The 16,556-nt window shown below is 39.7% G+C and overlaps 1 protein-coding gene across 2 annotated transcripts in view; it reads right to left on the bottom strand.

The window, feature by feature from the left end:
• The window catches only part of LOC117756771 (CUB and sushi domain-containing protein 1-like), a 380,356-nt gene that overhangs the window by 70,404 nt on the left and 293,396 nt on the right, over positions 1-16,556 (bottom strand). For both annotated transcript variants that reach the window (XM_034577551.1, XM_034577542.1), the window contains exons 31-34: positions 13,372-13,559; positions 10,390-10,584; positions 264-380; positions 53-166 (exon numbers count right to left, since the gene is read on the bottom strand). In XM_034577551.1, the coding sequence (XP_034433442.1) occupies positions 53-166; positions 264-380; positions 10,390-10,584; positions 13,372-13,559 (614 nt within the window). The remainder of the gene's footprint in view (positions 1-52; positions 167-263; positions 381-10,389; positions 10,585-13,371; positions 13,560-16,556) is intronic.

A 16,556-nucleotide genomic window follows, 5' to 3' on the forward strand; every position in this document is an offset into this window, starting at 1 on the left:
AGCATGACCCTGACTGTGGCTGACGCCCAATCAGTCACATTCAGAGACTCACCTGAATGTGACCCAGCCAGGGAGCTCAGCAGTCGAGCGTTCTCATTGGCTCCATCAAACAGCTCCACCGAGTCGTTCATCGCCGTTTGGAAAACGGCAAACTGACCAAACACCACTGAAAAAAGATGAACAGAAAAGTTTAAAATGAATGCTTTTGTGTTGTTGCTTCACTTACACAATAGCATGTGCGGTGTGATTAGTTATGGACGAACCAAACTCTGGGGACACAGTGATGAAATAGGAGCAGGTTTGTCTTGTGGTGTAGTTTAAGGGATAGTTAGGAGACAAAACAACCCCCTCAGATCCTCCATACTGTCCTCCGCATGGAGCTGTGGAAAGACAGAGACAGAGAGATTTGTTTTTTAATTAACATTCTTAAATGCACATATATTAAGCAGATGTTTAAGTCCCGTTTAGGTACTGCTTACATGTTTTGTGTAGTGTGTATTTTGCAGAGAGAGAGAGAGAGGGCAAGATTCATAGAGGCCTTTTCACTTCAACTTCAGGAACATTCTGTGCCTTAACACATGCATATTATTATCAAACTGACTCACCAGTCTGGAAAAGCACTTTATCTGTTTACAAAGGTGCAGCTTCTGTGAGGTCAGTAAAGTGCCCATCTTTGCTTTATGTACAGCATTTAGAGAAGGATTGTGCAAATGGCAGGATGATATAAGTGTGGATCTGCTGCACCTAATAATGTTCACACAAATTGCCAAAGCCATGTCAGGAAAAGGACTCAGCTCTAAAGAGCAAGTGCAACTTTGCGCAGCTGCACTTTACCAAAAGAAAGCAGCGATGGGAAAGAGCGAGGACTTAATTAACCTACAGTATATTTGATAGAAATCTCAGCAGACAAAAGGGTTAAACTGTCAATAAGGGGTGTGCAAGGGGGTGCATGGAATTATGTCATAATACCATAATATTTACATAATATTTGAACTCAAACTGATGCTTACGGAGTTACCATCATTTGGTTTTGGCAAAGTATTTTATTGATGTTTATGGAAATATTTGTAAATACTGGGATAACCAAGTATCGTTTGCGAAAACACGGGAAGGGATGAGGTTAGAGGACGTTATGGAAGGAAGATGTTATCAGAGCACAGAATCCACTGATTACACTGCAGTGAATAATATTGTAAATAGCTAAGAAGTGATGATGGATGTACATCTGCTGGAATATCGGTCCGTAGCTGACATCTAGTAGTGTTGCTTGTTTGGAATAATAAGCACTGATGATCGTTGAGCTGGTATGGGATGGAATATTAAAATTAATGCTTTGCTTTTGTGTAATCTGATATTGGACGCTCAAATAACTGCATAAGTATGGATGGAATACATTTTTATAAATAAGATATGTTAAATTAATTATCACGTAAAATTGTTTGGAATTTGTTGATTCTGTCCAATTTATGAGCAGGACAGGAGAGAGGAGAAGAGAACAGAGACGATTAAAGGTGAAACACCAAAAGACAAAGATACTGGAGAGGTGAGGAAGAGTTATTAATATTTGGGGACTGCAACAATTTCCATATCTATTCTTCCTCAAATCAAACAACTGAGGGGAAACTTAAATTTATTTTCTACTGTACGTACTATATAGTTTGACCCCCGTAATACAACATTACATCTGGGTAAAATGAGATAAAACAGCAGTAATTTCCTTTCCATAATTGCAATAACCTTCAAGCTTTTCCAGCAGCCTTCAGATCTGACTGCGGTTGTACTGGGCAGCTTCCCAGTGTGACTTTGTGCAACCATAAGAGTGTGATTGTGGCACTGCTTAAAAAGGGCGCTTGGCTCCCCTGAATAGATAAAGGTTAAAATAAATAAATAATTGGCTCGCTCAAGTCTAAAGCCCTCAGATATCATCATGCACTTGCTATCTTCCTTAGTGATGCTGTGCCAGGTTTGAGCTTCACTGACTTCTTTGTTTCCTCAACAGAAGAGAGATTTAAAACCTTTTTGTTCAACCAACATGGACGTTCACACCCTCAAACTACTATTATTAGTTGAAGGTCGATGTTTTTACATCGTTGTCCTTGTGTCACTTTAATCCGGCTTGCATGATGAAGCCAAAACAACACAAAAAGTCACCGTACTCATGTGTAGATATTGTAGAATTAAGAGTAAAGCGACAACACTATAGCATACAGCTTCATCCACTTTGCTGCTTCAGTGATTAGAGACATCATATAGCGGTGAAGCGTTTTGCTTTTAATCATGTATTTTTTTCATGTTTTCCCCTGCTGCTGGGAGCACTGCCCATTGCTCTCAAAGCTGGCGAGTGTATCACTGCTCTAATCTGTTATTCTTATGTATTCTTCAAAGAAAACTCAACTGACTGCGTTTGGCTCAAAAGTTGTTTAGTTTAACAGAACGTTCATGTTGTCCCCAAATATCACTTGGACCCTTGTGGCTCAAAGGCTTTGTTATATAATGAAAAAGTGTAGTGCTTTTGATGTCGGTCTTTGTGTGTGTGTGTGTGTGTGTGTGTGTGTGTGTGTGTGTGTGTGTGTGTGTGTGTGTGTGTGTGTGTGTGTGTGTGTGTGTGTGTGTGTGTGAGTGTGTGCTCATGACTTTTTGTGTTTAGCCTCTTTGGGGACAAATTTCTGCCGAAAGACCAGTTAATTGGGCAACAATTTGTCCAGTTGGAGACAAAACTCATGTCCCCGACTGGGAAAAAAACTAATAATTGGGTCAGTGGTTAAGATATGGGTTGAGGGTTTGACAGGTAGTAGTTAGGGCAGAGGTGGGGAACCTCTGACATAACTGTTAATAATTTGATCTGGCCCATGATATGGAACATTAGTCTAACATGAGGGTTGAACAGGTTCTTTAATTTGGTCTGATTTAGGTCTGTGTGCCTGTCAGGTCACGGTCCAGGTGAACAAAACACACATGCAGTGGTTGTGTGTAATCACTGAAAAGCATCATGGTTATTGTCACCCTAGTGTATGTGAGTGTATTCAAATAATATCCACTAAAAATATAGAGGTGTATTGTCGTTGAAGGAGGCAGGTTCTAATGTTAACCTGCCTGATCGGATTAGATCTGTGGACTAATTCCCCTTTTGTTATTGATTACTTTTAAAAACTAGTATTTGAGTGACTGAGTGCAGTAGAGCTCTTATCTCCACCAAGGCCCAACAGTCCTCTTATGACACCGCATTTAAATTCAATAGATCCAGATTTTTATTTATTTATAGCCTCTTGATGTTAAAGAAAGTGAAAATAAATACTGATCCGTCCCCTGATCTGCATCCACACCAAAGTTATTCTGGTTCTTTCTAGACCCATTCCACATCCTTCCACCAAGTTTTGTTATAAATCATCCAGTAATTTTTGTGTAATGCTGCTAACAAACAAACAAGCACGGATGAAGACATAACCTCCTAGGCCAAGAAAAATAAAACAATGTGAACCTGGTAACACAATGCATTGTTATGTTGTAGAGTATAAGTGAAAAGTAACTGAAAATAAATCTACTTAAGTACAGATACATGAAAAATGTACTCATCTATACTAACAAAGTAAATCTACATCACACCACTGATAAATAACATTATCTATCAAGTAAATTAATTGAAATAGGTTTTATTTTGAAATGTATGTCTCCGATATGATAATGATGGCAGTTTGTGTATGATGCAGAAAACCCCATTCAGTGGCACTATGCAGCAGCATTTTGGTCTCACCTGATCACATTAAAAAGTTGTGAAACAATCAAGACGTGCACTTTAATGTACCAAAGGGTTTTTGGGACTGAAATGGCACTTCTGCTGCACCCTCCTTAGATTAGCTTCTTCCTCTTCACAACAACACAGCAGGATAAAAAGTTAAGAGAATGAATTTATATGGGGCTGAGCGAGAGCACAGCGTGTAATTTCCGGTATTAGAGCGCTGCAATAAAAAAAACAGGCCCGCATCAATCCCTGCTCCTGCTGCATGACCCACGAGTAGCAGACCAAACCGGAGCGTGATCCATCCTTAGCACAACCAGGAGAGCTACAAACCGGGTGTGTGGACATTTATACACCAGGTTAGAGGTCAATGAAATATGTGTGTGTGTATTGTGGGTGGTGGGCGTGTAAAAAAACCGCAGCAGCAAACACATCTGTCAACCCCCCCCAAAAACACCCACATACACACTGCAGGTGAACTCATTTCAGTGGACTCCTCACCTCATCTGGCCTCTACTCCTCTCGTCTTGTTATGGTTGCCACTGTGTGCACCTCTGTGACCCCGTCCCAACGTCCACCCCCGCCATCGGCTGTGATCTCTAACAGACTTTAATTATCATCACCTCTGTGCTTGTCGAAAATGTGAGAGCAGGAGGGTGCAAAGGTCGAAAATGTTGTTTGAGAAATGGGAGAGCGCTGTGAATTAATCTGTTACCGAGGTCGCCGACCTGTCTGCTGTGGCCACTAAAATGTTAGGATGCAATTTTTCGGGCGCTTTTTTTTTGGACTGTCGCTCATGTTTTGAAAATATTAAAATGATCTGAACGTTAGTCGCTGATAGCTTATTTTTATTGGTGAAATTTTTTGGACCATTTTGTACATCCCCTGGAGGGTTACTCCCTCAGGCAAAATCTCTAGCATTTCAGTCTTGTAAAAACTGTGCATAAAGGGCTCAGAAGGTCCACCAGAGAACCAAGAGGCACTTTCCAATTTCACAGTGGGATAGAACTCAGCTGCCGCAGACTTATCAGCAACACATGTCAAAGTATATAAAGCATGTGTGTGGACATCAAGACTCAGCCCGTATTCTTGGTAATGTTGGTTACTCAGCAAAAGCCGATTTACATGCCTAGAGTGAAAAATATAGCACGACTGATTTGGTTCCTACTCCATTGCGAGAGAGGTGTACTCCCACCCATTCATCCTCCTCCTTCTGACTCTCATCCCTTCCTACTTACTTATTGTTTCCTAAAGCAGCAGAGTAATCAGCCTCTTTCTCTCCTCTCCTCCTGATCCTCTGCTTTGACACTGATTGATATTTTCTGAATTGATTTCTGTTGTGCTGCTGCATCGAAACCTTGAGGTCTTGAGGTCTCGTCTTGATCTACCCACAATCCCCCAGTGGTGATGCTCTGGGCTCAGGTGTCAGCCTTATCAAAAGCCCTTGCACACACACACATGCTTTGATCACTCAAACACATACATGCTCAAATGAAATGAAATGAATTTGGCATGGCATTGGAAGTACAGTTGTGTATTGGTTGTTCAGAGAGCTGTTTGAAAACCAGAACCACAGCAGTTTCGGTGACTTTTCAGAGAGCAGAATTCATATCAACAGTGTAGAGAGTAGTGCATAGACACAAAAGAGTATATTTACTGTATTTTCATCAAGAAACATAATGAGTCAGATTCCTTGTAAGCCCTGAAAATGGTTTTGCTGCACCCTGTATGAGCCAAAACAAAATGTCTAGCATCTGTAATCACCGAACTGATTTGTGAAAGACCGAAATAAAGCTTTGACCCTTTTAGCCACCGGAAGTTGTTTTATTAAAAGGTCTTTGTGGAGGAATCGTGTAATCAAACAAAAGTTGTGGTTTACAGTGAGTGGCACTCACCAAATTCACACTGTGTGCATCTTTAAGGGCGAGCAAGTGTGTCAAGTGTCATTTTCTACATGTGCAAAGCTGATTTTAAGTATTTAGAAAATTTGGTATTGTTAACTTTCATGTTCACTACAGCTTGCAGTCTTCTTTACCTTTTCTGATGCACTAAGGAATTACTTGCTGCGTTACCAAAGCCTGTTGATCAGTAGATTGGGAGACACCACTAGGATTGTACATCATGTCACCTGTGTGCATGTCAAAATAAAACAGCACCGTGGCACTGAGATCTAAAACAGGGAACTTTGGTGTAACAGCAGCAGAGAAAGATTAAATGAGTGAAAACAGTTTTGTATTAAAGCAGTATAATGTTGCTGTCAGTACAGGGCCTTGTTGTTGTACTGAAGAAATAGTGCATATTATGACATTAAAACAAGAAAAATCCTTAATATGCACACAAGCAGTCTGCAGCGCTCTTGGCTATGGGGTCAAAAGGACAATCTCAGAGTGAAGAATAGTATTACAGTCGGATTCATCGATAATAAAATGTCAACTGACAAAAAGTAAACACAAAGTGTATTTTGTTCTACATTAGTGACATAGATATTGTTCAGCAACACACACACACACATTTGTTTGTTTTGTTTTGTTTTTTGTAATAAGTCCTCAAAATGTAAATAATTCATTTTCAAGGTGAAAACAAGGTTTGAGGTTAGGTTTGGGTTCAAGTTAAGGGTTATGCAGTGACAGTTATGGTTAAGCTTGGAGCAGTCTCTGACCTGTAAAGCCCTTGAGTGTGTGTGTGTGTGTGTGTGTGTGTGTGTGTGTGTGTGTGTGTGTGTGTGTGTGTGTGTGTGTGTGTGTGTGTGTATGAGAGATTAGTGCCTCTAGGCGGCACTGTGTAATAGCTACATCTCTCTCTCCCTTCTTCATTTCTGTGTCTCTCTCCCACACTTCTTGCGCACACGCACACACACACACACACACACACACACACACACACACAACTCTATCAACAGTCACAGAGAATTCCCTCTTTCTCGCACCAGCTCTTAGTTACCATGGAAACCAATAAAAGAGTGGTTTGAGATGGGAGGTGTATGCGTGCATGTGTGAGAGAGAGAGCAAGGAGGGGAGAGAGAGAGAGAGAGAGAGAGAGAGAGAGAGAGAGAGAGGGAGTCAGTGAGAAATGTTGAGGGAAAAATATAGAGTAAATCAGACACAGACAGAGGATGTGGGAGGAAGGTGAAATAAGAGAGAGAAAGGATGAAGAAACGTGACGAGAGGGAGGAGAACGAGATGTAGATATGGCGAAAAGGAGAGAGGAGGAGGAGAATAGAGGAAAGCAAGTGTGTATGTGGGGTGGAGGGAGAGTGGGGGGCTGAAAGTGAAGACGAGAGGAGACAGTGGGAGTGTAAGTGGAGATGTATTATTTAAAGAGGTCTCACCCTGTCTAATGAGTTTGGTCTAAAAGCCCCAGGAGCGGCCCAAAGACAGAGAGACAGACAGACGGACTAACTTCCCCTAACTATGTGGTGAGAAAATTCAATGTACAATATGAGCCGAGGGAGGAAAAGAGCAAGATTACTGGCTAGGACTGGATTTAGTTCAATTGTTCCGCTTTGATTATGTGAATAGTCCAATAGTGTAGGTGAGGATGATCTGTGTAGATCGATCAGTGTATCTGGGACACAGCACAAGGCCAGAGACCAAACTCAAGAGGGTCCTGCTGTGAGAGACCAGAGCAAACAACTGATCCACCGGAGAGGAGGGATAACAGAGCTTTACTTTAGATCAATAAAGAACGTCTTCAACACTATGTATGATTCAGTCACTAAATCAGTGGGGATATACGGTATATCAACATGTCATATATTAATAATAAATGTTCACTATATGCATGGATATTACACTCATAAGGTATCCAGTGGTACTGTGACATACTCAAAACGACACTAAGGTAAAAGTAATATTAATGTGTAATGGTGCACGTAGTCAAAATTAAAATTAAAAGATATTCATTTTTTAATCACAGTATCAACCTGAAGGAAACACACCTAAATGAGGGAAGTTAATGGTCCATGACACCATTCATGAATACACAAAAGTCAGCTCAAAACCATTTCATGACACTTTTTTAACAGTAAAGAAATATACCATATAACATATTTGAATGGTTCCCATCGGGCTGTTTGCCTGTTGGGTGTAACTACTAGAACCGGGAAAAGTATAATTGCTCCAAAGTGTTATTTTGACTCATGGACACATCTTTGGTGGATTGTTAATATAGCAGAAGATATTTAAAAAACACTGATGATTAACAACTGACACAACAAATATTATACAACTAGTGATTTTTGTGCGTAAAATTAGGAATTAGTCTCTTTGCATTGCAAGAGCAAAGGCAAAGATTTGTTTGAGCAAGTTGTTTTGGCCAAATCCAGCTGTGAGTGCTATCACCATCATCACTACCTTCTGACATCAGACACAAACTTGAAACTTGATTGGTTAAATTATGGCCGACTGACTTGAAATACTACTCTTGAAAATTAGTTAAGGTTTTGATCATCAATATAATATGTTAATACATTCAAGACACAAGGTAACTTAGCGTTCTTGTCGATTAGCAAGTGACAGAGTTAAGATTGTTTTCCATTGATACAATTACATGTTTTTGCTCTGAACTACTGATATAAATTACAGTCTTTGTTTTGAACAGCTGACAAAGAAGTGCAGCAGAGAACCCTCTCGATTTAAGGTTTCGTTGAGTATGTTTGTAAGTGGTGGTTCTGCCTTGAAATAACAAACTGGATGAATGTGAACATGAGATAAGATGACTTGCTGAGCTTTTTCTCCCCTTGCTGTCTGTTATTAGTTGCTCTTCTCAAACAGCTACTCTGAGCGCAATTATCTCATCTTCATTCTCTCCCACCCTCCAGCTCCCAGCTCCCCATCTTCACTGTCTCTCCGACGTTATTAAACACAACTTTCACAGGAGCCTTTGTCAAATTGCTAAGAGGTATAAGTAGGTGTGTGTTGTCCCTATGTGTGTGTGTGTGTGTGTGTGTGTGTTTTGTGCTGATTTTAAAATTCCTCCCTTGTCCTGCTGCCTTGCTCGGTTGAATATTGAAATTTTGGACTCACATGGCACCAGGTCAGGCCTCTGTCACTTTATCACACACACACACACACACACACACACACACACACACACACACACACACACACACACACACACACACACACACACACACACACACACACACACAACTCCAAAAACTCATCCTCCACAACTACGTACACACACTGATTTGCATTTATTTCCAGGAGACTTACTCTAACCCTAACCATAATTACTCCATGGGGGCTTAGGTGGTGTAGAGGGCGGGGGGGTTGGGTGAGGCCATCTCTCACAGACATCAGCGAGAAAAACAGAGAAACAAGGTTGCTCACTGACGAAGCGAGGGCTACATGCTAAGTTCTGAATGAACGCGTCACATTTTTGTGAGCGAACACATTGGGTGCTTCGGAAAATCACACTGGTAAAACAAGACAGTGAATGGATATGAGCTGACATTACTCATCCTGCCATAAACATCTGTGTGTTTGGCTGCTGACCGACCTTTTTGTTTGGTTGGACGTCTGTGGACAGCTCACTATGTCCACCAGTCACCTGACTCAGTTACTGTAGTGAGTCGATTCCTCTCACATGATTATTTTCTTTGACGTTCAACATTTGTTCAGACTTGAGTCTTTTCGAGCTCTTGGTCTGTGACAGATGTAATTCTTGGCTGTCTGACAGATTTTTCTCCCTGGTTAATTTCGGCAGTTAAGACGATGGGAAAACACTAATAACTTGTTTTCCCTCGTCATGAATTCATTTCTGCTCTGACAGCAGAACAAACTCCGACAGGTCAAACTGGACAAACCAAACACTTTCTACACTTGAAAACAATCACTGGCCCAAGAACAGTAACTACATGCAACCTGTTTTTTTCCCATTCATTCAGTTCTTCCTTATAATGGCAGAGAAAAGCAGTGTAACCCAAACTCTTATCCTGCCCTTAAAGCCATGATTTATGCCACAGTGACTGGCTTTCTGTCCGCATAAGAAAGACAAGTTCCCATAATGTGACTGCGTCGAGACATTTGGTCCCCACAACATTACAGTAACCTGGACATCACACACTCTCACTCACATTCGTAAAGCACATATGCCCTGAGTGGCAGTTTGGCAGGTTCCACCTCTTTAGCTCTCTGAGCTGTCAATCAAAGGAAATAGACAGTCTAGCCACACTCAAATACACACAAACACACACAGACACACACAAACACCCACACCCGACAAATACACTTGGCACACATAGTATTTTCTCGTACCATTTAAACAAGGTTTTGGCAAATCAGTCATCATAGTTTCACATGGTGTTGTGATTGAAATGGAGTCGTGGCAGCCACAGATGTTGTGTATGGCTTGTAAAGATAAAACATATTTTCTAACAATTGTTTGTGTCATTTCCCCCCCGATTGAATATCTGACAGCACAGAGGTTCGTAAAACAAAAGTGAGGACACTGCATTCAAATGGTATGAATCTTAAATTTCCTTGTTGTGCTTAGATATTTACTTTTGAAACACTATGGTAGTCCTACTTTTAACAAGCAGGCAGGTGGTTTTGTTACAGTCATAATACTATAGAATCACAATAGTGTAGTTAAGTGTAATATTGTCCAACCATTGGTGACTGTGTTTGTTCTTGATGCGTCTCTCCTACCTTTGCATGATGGCAGAGCTCTGTCCCACACTGGCTTCCCATCATTCCCCATGACACAAGTGATGGTATCTCCGCCCACGATCGTGTAACCATGGTGACAGTTGTAGGACACCTGAGATCCCAGTTTGTAGTCATAACCTGTCCGACTGGCGTTCATAATGTTGCCAGGGTCAAAACAGGCTTCTCTTGGTTTTTCTGTTGGAGAATGAAGAGGATTTGTGTTACTAGAAAGCCACAAAGTCCAACTCATTAAAAATTAACTGTTTTTATTTTTCATTATTTATTCACCTGTTAAATAAATTACAGCAAATGTCAGTGCCACACACTAAACCACAGCCTCCCATGTGGTGCAGAAAAAAAAGCAACGTACCAATTTGCTCTCCATATGCCGAATGACAAATTCATATCATTTTCAGTGGGATAATTATAGATAACAAGGTACAGATTTCCATAACATACAATCTTTTATGCATCTCAATACAAACAATCTTATTTCACTTGGGTCAAAACCGTTTCAGGGGTAAGTTTGGGACAGATTTAGTCAACAGACCACTATTTGTCAACTGAATTTAGGCTATATAGTACAAACAGTGTTGGGTTAGGGCTGTTTGCCGAGCATGTTTGCTTTTCTGTGATACTCTAATAAGAAAGAGATATCGGGCTTGACGGAGGGAAACTGATCGACAGGGAGAGAGAGTGAGGTGGAGGGCAAGATGGAAGCAAAACAGGGAGATGATTAAGGTTGGATTTTTAATTAGAGAGATGGCAGATGAAAGGTAATGAATTAATGACAAAAGTACAGAGGTGTAGGGTAGCGCGAGGAGACAGACAACAGAGAGGCAGATAATCTTTTTTTAATTAGAGATAAATGGACGGAGAGAAACAGGAGAAAAATTTGTTGATATTACTTGACAGAGCAAATCTAGTCTCTGGTTACTCAAACAAGTAATCATCAGCTCCACAATGAGTCAAGCAACGTCTCCTATGTCAGGAGGAACCCTTTCAACTGAGAAAGACTTCCGATGTACAGTAAGTATCACGTTCTCAAGTTAATGGAGCTTCGATATTATCCAGTCTGGAAGTTAGAGACACTCCGGGATCCACATTTTAATCACAACACTGTAAACACAGAACATAGTGACAACGATTTTGTGTTTCGCTTTTGTGCACACAGCAGCCATTCTCAGTACTTATTTAACACATGGCCAGATACACTTAGAAAGATAGCAGCTCATTACACAGCCAGCTTTTGGACTGAACATGGTTCTGCCTCCAGGATAAATTACACCTTTGCAATTAGCAAAGAAATAATGATGCCGTTATCCTGATTGCAAAACATTTACTCTGGCTCTTACTCAAATATTGCTCATATAACTATAATATAATCCTAAGCATGTAGCCAGTTATTGATTCATAAAGAGGCAACAAAGCATTCATTGGAAAAGAACATTTAATTGAAGTGATATCTTTAGTTAAATCCAGCACTGAGTTAAAAACTCTCACTTTAAATGCATCACCATTTAACATTTAATTAAAAGAAAAGCTCACTTGCAGCCCGTAGTGATTTTACAGTTCACTGATGGTCAAGTTTTATAAGCGCGAAACAAAAATTACCCGTCCACCATTAATTGGTGCAACAGTAATCAGATATTGTGCTCATTAACAATAGCCTAATTGCTTCGTCTTTGTTTCTGATTGATTTTCAGTTAGATACAAGTTTATGTTTCTCTCCCCCATCATAACGATCCTTGTCGCTCTCGTAAATCCGTTTTGAGCTACTGCGGAAATTGCACAACCTGAGCAGATCCAGCGGAATACATAATCAGCCTCTGTCAACATGTCTCTTCCTATTATTTCTGTGATTCTCCCTTAAATGCAAATGCAATGAGGAGCGAGACACACCTTGTAAACACTTGCTAAGATGATCTGTCTGGGCCAGATTGTTTACCATCTGCATCTAAAAAAAATACTGGCTCTAAAGCATTAGTAAATCTGGCCCACACATTATAAAAGAGTGAAACTTAAATATGTAAAAGTAGATTAAATCTCGTAGAAATTTAATACAAGCAGACTCCACATAAAGAAGACGTGTCTCCACTTCCTCCAACTATCCAGAAGTTAAGCTAAAATATACTTGATACTAATGCTGCCTGTTTGCACATTTGGAGACAGAGTCTGCAAAGTAGTGATAGGGTGATGTTGCCGTGGTAGCGAGATTCAATCAATACATGGCCTTGTCCAACCGTGATACAGTCTCAGCTGTCAATCAAAACCTTTTACCTTGTTTATATACCATCAAATTACTAATTAAAACCACACTTAGAGAAAAACGAGCATGTGACCGTACGTCAGTGCGATAAAACTAACTAAAATGTCTGAAACCATCTTTGAGAAAAATTAGCTTGTGAAACATGTACTCAGATTTTTTTATTTGGTCAATGTCTCATCCGCTAACATGGATGAGGCGGGATTCACAACATATACGTCAGCCAGCCACCAGGGGGAGATCAAAATGCTTTGGCTTCACCTTTGGGGAGCAGTCATGTCGTCCATCTTTATATACAGGCTATGGTTGTATAGCGCTGATTTGTTCATAAGAGTAATAATCATAATTGCATAAACAATGTGTTGAGATGAATTTTGAGACTGACAAATATTTCTATTACTTCACACTTCCTGTACAGTAACTATCGAATACTACTACTACTACTACAATGTTGCACTGCCAATACAGTTTCAACTACTACTGTATACTATAGCTACAGTACCACTATTACTTGTTTTCATACTACTACCATTACTATCATTGATACAGCTACTACTCTCTATGCTTATACTATTATAACTAAACAAGAGTCTTTATATTAGAGTGTTTTAAACAGTTTGGTCATTATCTACGCAGAATTCCAGTACTTTAAATGAGACCTGCTGGAAATGTATGAAGATGTTATATTAAGCTTGAGTTTTTCGGGGTTTAATTACCTCTGAATTCAATGGCGAACCCAGACATGCCCAGCGAGGCATCAGATCTGAATGCCAGGAAGAGACTGTTACTGCTGCTCTCTATTCGCTCTGGGGCCTGGTTGCCTTGGAGACTTGCTAGTAACGGCCCATTAGAGTCTTCACCCTCGTAGATGTGCAGGAAGTCGTAACTTGGCTCCATGTTGAAACTAAAACAAAAACAAAGAAGGTTAGGCTCGAGAATCAAGGAAGATTGATTGCATTGTTAATGTGTGTGTGTGTGTGTGTGTTAAAATTCAAAAACAAATAATCCAGTGATATGTATTCAATTCAAATATCTTTCTCATTTAATAACTAGTTTGTACTATCTCTCCATTAATCATCTTCTAATTTCATCATTTGACATGTTTTGACATTTTTGGGATGTGTTTACTGCTGTAGAAAAATAACACCTTAAATCATGTTGTTTTCTTCCTAATGCAATTAAAACAGCAATAACTCGTCAAAACTACTTTCTGGGATATTTCACAAAAATAAGGAGGAAAGATCTCCCTCTACCCTTTTGGGATATATTGCCTGAGAAGGTCTTGATGTGATTTGAGCACCACTGTTATCAGAGTCCCTTTTAATTACTGCAGAGCACAAGTGCATGGGAAGCAGGTTCCCTCAATGTGAGCACGACTCCACCTAAAAACAGAAAAAGCTAAGACACGGATGCGAGCAACCAAGTATATTGATGTTTTTCTCCAAAACTCCACTGCTAAGCAAAAATACACATGGGGAAGAAAGGAACTGGACCAGTCAAAACAGATTAGGGGCAAACGCTGAAAATCAAAGGACACCAAATATAGCCCATGGTGGAACCAGACTGCCTTGGGTAAATGAGCCGTTTACATTTTCATTTCAAAATAAATGGAAATGTGTTTATCTTACATTTTTGTTCTCAATACATTTCTTTTTCTTCAGTAATATTGGTGAAAATGACACAAGTAGAAGATTGTTTTTCGGTGCATACCTGCTGGACTCTAAACTTTTAGGGCATACACAGAACAGTATTTATGATCTTTTATATCCTCGGTATTTGTGTGCATGTGTTTGTGTGAGAACCGGACACAAATATGTGCCCTGAATTTATTAACCTGCAGCCTTAAACTGCCAGTAAACTACTAATGTGTATTTTTTTGTAAAAGTTTGGCTGGATTTGACTTCGACAACTTCTCCTCATCACTCTACACATACATGTAGACATGTGGTGCTCAAGAGGGTAAAGGTACATGACACGTGTACACAAAACACACAACCACACAGTCCCACACAAAGTCTCAGGGTTTGTTTTGACAGAGGTTGTGTCAGGCCTGTCTCCCACTTGTCACACTGAGACATATTTGTATGGGTGACACACACACACACACACACACATGTTTGCTTTCAGTGTATAAGGTCTGTCTCCAGCCTGTCTGGTTACACCACCCAGTTAAGTGAAGACTTCATCGTGTGTGTGAGTGTGCTCTAAGTAATACTAATGACGTGTGGACCTAAATATGTTTACCAAATCACATTTCTTTCTTTTGGGATTAAAAAACAAATCCCCACAACGTAAATGATTGAATGTTCAGGTGAATAGATATTTTAAGTTTAGACCGAGGTTAGGTTAAGGTTAAGGTTTGGGTAAAGGTTAGTGTTAAGCCTGTCGTAGTTATGGTTAAGGTCAGAGTGAATCTCCAGAAACTGATGTCAACTTGTGTAATGGTACAGAGTCTTCAAACACTGGGGATATTATACTGCAAGATTTAAAAGAGCAAAATCCCTTTATTGTTTGTATTCTGTGTCTCCATTTACACAGAGCACGTTCTGTGTATCCAGGACATGAACACTGTTACTACACAGTTCTGCAAATAACGGTGAAGAGGACCCAGGAAGATTGAGTGAGTCAGGAAATGCACTAAATATGTTGTAGTTCTTGACAAAAAATGTAAATTGCAAACTAAGAACTTGTGTACTATAGAGGATATACAGATGTAGCTGTATAAATGGAATAACCCAGTTTGTGTCCCAGACTTTTTGTACCTGTTCACTTTATTTTAAACCATTAAAAACTACTTTGAATGTCTGACTTTGGCAGAAAAAGCTGTTATTTAACTTAAAACAAAGTCTATTATCAAAAACATTATGCAATCATTACAAAAATTACATTTGAGCCAAGAGTACTGAGTGAAGTTCAAGCCCTGAGTTTATATCTGGTGAAGAATGGGCTTAACTGCGCATAAGCCCCTTCTTGCACTGACAAAGCACTGAAATGATCCATGTTAATACCTTTTGCATTAGTGATACATTCTGGGTCTGAATGTTAAAGCTACTGAAATGTCATGAAAAGATCACAAATATCTCACTGAGCAGAAAATGGGACAGCAGCATAACCCCTGCCTGAAGAAAAGTAAGTCTGTTCGGATTTAAGACCTGAATGCAACAATAATGCAAACTTGAGTAGGTGTGTTTTAGTTTTTTGGATAAGAAATACACTGTGTGTTTTAAGTGTCACAAAACAGTCTATCCTCTCATTAGGGGAAGATTACAAACACATTATTTTACACTGAGAGTAAAGAGTGCAATTATAGAATATGGAATATAATATCACTCATTTGACAAATAAACATTTCTTATCTTTTAGCACTATTATAAAACAAGGGTCATTTGGATACGAATGCTTAAATGATTATACCACAAAATTAGTTCTGACTTCAATGAAAAAATGAAAGAATTGTACAAGGATCTGATTCAGAGGCTGATTAGAAGTTATTAGTAATTGGTTCAATAGAAGTTTGTCTCATGTGAGTTCATAAAACACAATAACGAGGTTAAAATTAGCAAAACAGTCGCAAAGAAATGACAAAAAAACTGTCTCACTGTTACAACAGGAGGGAATTATGGGAATTATCTCTCCAGCTGAAAAACATGACGCCAAAATTGGGTCATTTTTTTCCTTTGGCAATCTGGAGAAACTCTGCTTTGCTTTTATCTCTTTACGACATGTGAAACTGTAATCTTCACTTTTGCTATAGTCGTAGGCCCCTAACCACTTTGAATATGAAATATTCACCACTAAGACGCAAACAGGACTCGGGATGTAAGTAAACACAGCCCTGGTACAAAAAACAAAAGTTGGATTTGTCAGAAATACTTATCTGCCAGTGTAATGTTTTTTGTGA

The sequence above is a fragment of the Hippoglossus hippoglossus genome, chromosome 3 (genome assembly GCF_009819705.1).
Source record: "Hippoglossus hippoglossus isolate fHipHip1 chromosome 3, fHipHip1.pri, whole genome shotgun sequence".
In the NCBI taxonomy this organism is placed as follows: Eukaryota; Metazoa; Chordata; class Actinopteri; order Pleuronectiformes; family Pleuronectidae; genus Hippoglossus; species Hippoglossus hippoglossus.